Raw genomic sequence first — 2,980 nt, 5'->3', positions numbered from 1 at the left:
GGTGTATAGATGTATGGTGTATAGATGTATGGTGTATAGGTGTATGGTGTATAGATGTATGTTGTATAGATGTATGGTGAATAGAAGTATGGTGTATAGATGTATGGTGTATAGATGTATGGTGTATAGATGTATGGTGTATAGAAGTATGTGTATAGATGTATGGTGTATAGATGTATGTGTATAGATGTATGTGTATAGATGTATGGTGAATAGATGTATGGTGAATAGATGTATGGTGAATAGATGTATGGCTTATAGACAGTCAATCATGTCAACTTATTTCAGTTTTTCTGATGTTTATGGAGAAGGGGTAAAAGAAGAAAAGCCCTCTGCAGTAAATACGTTGTGTTCTGATACTGATAGAAATATCCTGAGGGAAAATCACCATCTTTACTTTAAGGTAACTTTTATTAGAAGTATGTTTTTCTTTTTCTTCTTCTGTTGTAAAATAACTTGTTTTTATTATTATATTTGTTGCCTATAAATAATTTCATTTAATTTATTTGTCATTTGACTGAAGTTAGTTATTTGTCTTGTGAATGTAAAGAGCAGAGACACTCTGTGTCAGAAACAGGAAACAGGCTGAGCTACCAAACATGTATTCAGTTGATTCTGTAGAAACGACAGCCTCAGCTCCTCACCGATGGTCCCTGGGGTCCTGGCAGACCTGGCACCCCCCTGTCTCCCTGCATGCCTCGTGGTCCTGGCTGACCAGGCTTGCCCTCTTTGCCTGGTTGTCCTCTGCCTCCTGCTGGTCCTTTGTTTCCTATTTCTCCTGGTGGACCTGACTGCAGCACAGAACATAAAATCATTTATTCTTCTCAAATGTCTAATATTTTTTAAACAATCTTGATCAAGCAGAGTTGCCTTAAAAAAAATCCTCAGTGAACTTTTAGACAAACTGCAGCTGATCACTTTCTAATGAAGTCACAGTTTAGACATCAATACACAAAAGCTGACAACAGAACAGACTTCCTGTGAATACAGAATGATAGGAGCACATACCGATCCTTTCTCTCCTGGTTCTCCTTTATCACCCTGAAACACAAAACAATCAGTTCATGTCTGCAGGGAGCTGATCCACGGGTTAAAGCAAAAAAACCATTTTGACTGAAATATTTTCCTAACCACTCACCCTACCACCACACACAAGTACTTTATACTCCTAATATACTGTATATACATAGTGTTTGTTTTTTTTTTTTTACCAATGAAGCATTATACAAATAATTTAACCTGAATCATTTGAACCAAAGATATTTGTAAGGAAGAGATTGATTTTGACCAGCTTTTCTGTAGTTTACATTTATGTCACTTTAGTGTTTTAGTAGCCTGGCCCTTTACTTCTTACTCAGCTCCGCTCAATCCTAGTTCCCTTCACTGCTCCTTAGCCGGGCCAATCAGAGAACAGAACGTCAGTTTTCTGTTTTCTGTTTTCTGTCTCTAAATATATACACGCTTAGCACAATCACATTATAATATCCTGGCGATGATGGGGAGTAAATGTTAAAAAGAGATTCATTTTTACTTTAATATGGGACAAACAAATGTATGTCTGTTAGTCAGTATGGTTTAATCAGAAAGACTCAAACAGTAAATCTCATAGACTCAGCCTGCGCATGCTGCGGCGCACTCCTGTGGCATAAGCTCGGTTTGCGCTTTGGGTACTTGCGCAGCGTGCACTGTCGCCAGCATTAGAAGTGTTTATAATTATTGTTGTAGTATTCTCCAAAAGGACATGTACACTTTATAACTTTTGAAAAGTTGTAAATAGGAAAGCAAAAGCTTTCTCTTACTCTTGAAGGATTACTTATTACTTCTGTGGTTTGCTCACTGACTGGTCTGTTTTTTGTTTGGAAGACAACAGTTAGAAGCAGATGTTTTAGATGAGTTTACTCACAGTGTCTCCTTTTTCTCCTGGTGTTCCTTCAGTGCCTGGAGATCCCTAAAGTAAAAGATTTTAAACCTTTAAACAGATCAAATTCATCACTTTACGATTTTTCTAATACATTGTGAAAATAACTGCAATATGACAACTTGTTTTTAAAAAAATACCTGTTCTCCTTTTGGGCCGTTGAGACCAACTCCACCCTGGGAGGGAAAAGAACAATCTTGTGTTGAAAGGGTTTTAGCAGAAAGTAATTACAATTGTGGCACAAATACCTGCAGGAATGTTCAAATGATGTGTACATTTTAAGCAAATCAAATTAAAAACCAGATTTATTATATTTTGAGGAAAAAAGTAAAACTCAGATTTATGTCTATAGGCTCCTTTTATGTATTTTGTTAAACATATAAATTAACTGGGGCTGAGGTTGCCAAGGTGGTTAAAAAGCTCCACGGTGGCAGGGCTTCGGGGGTGGATGAGATCCAGCCCTGATTTCCAGTGGTGGACAGTAGTGGAGTACATTTACTTGAGTACTGTACTTAAGTATATTTTGTGTATCTTTACTTTACTTGAGTAATTATTTTTTGGGGTACTTGTGACTTTCACTGCTACATTTGAAAGACAAATATTGTACTTTTGACTCCACTACATTTCTAGGAAACTTTGCACAGAGTAACGTTTACTTGTATTTGAGTAGATTTGACCCTGAGTTTCAATACTTTTACTCAAGTACTAGAGTTGAGTACTTTGTCCACCACTGGTAATTTAATTGAGGCTCTGGATGTTGTGGGGCTGTCTTATTTAAAACACCTTAACTTTGCATGGATATTGGAGGCAATGCCACTAGATTGGCAAACCGGGGTGGTGTTTCCTCTCGTCCACTGGTGGGTGGACTGTTAAATGTTGCTTTACGGGATGCCGTATAGGACCTAAAACAATTTTCTCTCACATACTAATATAGACTCTGTCACAAACACTCATGAGACAACAATTATAGTGGTTTGCAAAAGTATTCATACCCCTTGAACTTTTCCATATTTTGTCACATTACAACCACAAACATAAATATATTTCACTGGAATTTAATGT

At 37.1% G+C, this 2,980-nt stretch overlaps 1 protein-coding gene across 1 annotated transcript in view; it reads right to left on the bottom strand.

Annotated features, from left to right (window-relative positions):
* The window catches only part of col9a1a (collagen, type IX, alpha 1a), a gene marked incomplete in the record, with an annotated part of 81,725 nt that overhangs the window by 14,984 nt on the left and 63,761 nt on the right, over nucleotides 1-2,980 (bottom strand). Inside the window, 4 exon segments of the mRNA XM_014023078.1 lie at nucleotides 645-791; nucleotides 1,009-1,041; nucleotides 1,904-1,948; nucleotides 2,059-2,094. Coding sequence (XP_013878532.1) covers nucleotides 645-791; nucleotides 1,009-1,041; nucleotides 1,904-1,948; nucleotides 2,059-2,094 — 261 coding nt within the window.

The sequence above is a fragment of the Austrofundulus limnaeus genome, unplaced genomic scaffold (genome assembly GCF_001266775.1).
Source record: "Austrofundulus limnaeus strain Quisiro unplaced genomic scaffold, Austrofundulus_limnaeus-1.0 Scaffold356, whole genome shotgun sequence".
Lineage (NCBI taxonomy): Eukaryota > Metazoa > Chordata > Actinopteri > Cyprinodontiformes > Rivulidae > Austrofundulus > Austrofundulus limnaeus.
This window is presented reverse-complemented; position numbering and strand designations above follow the sequence as displayed.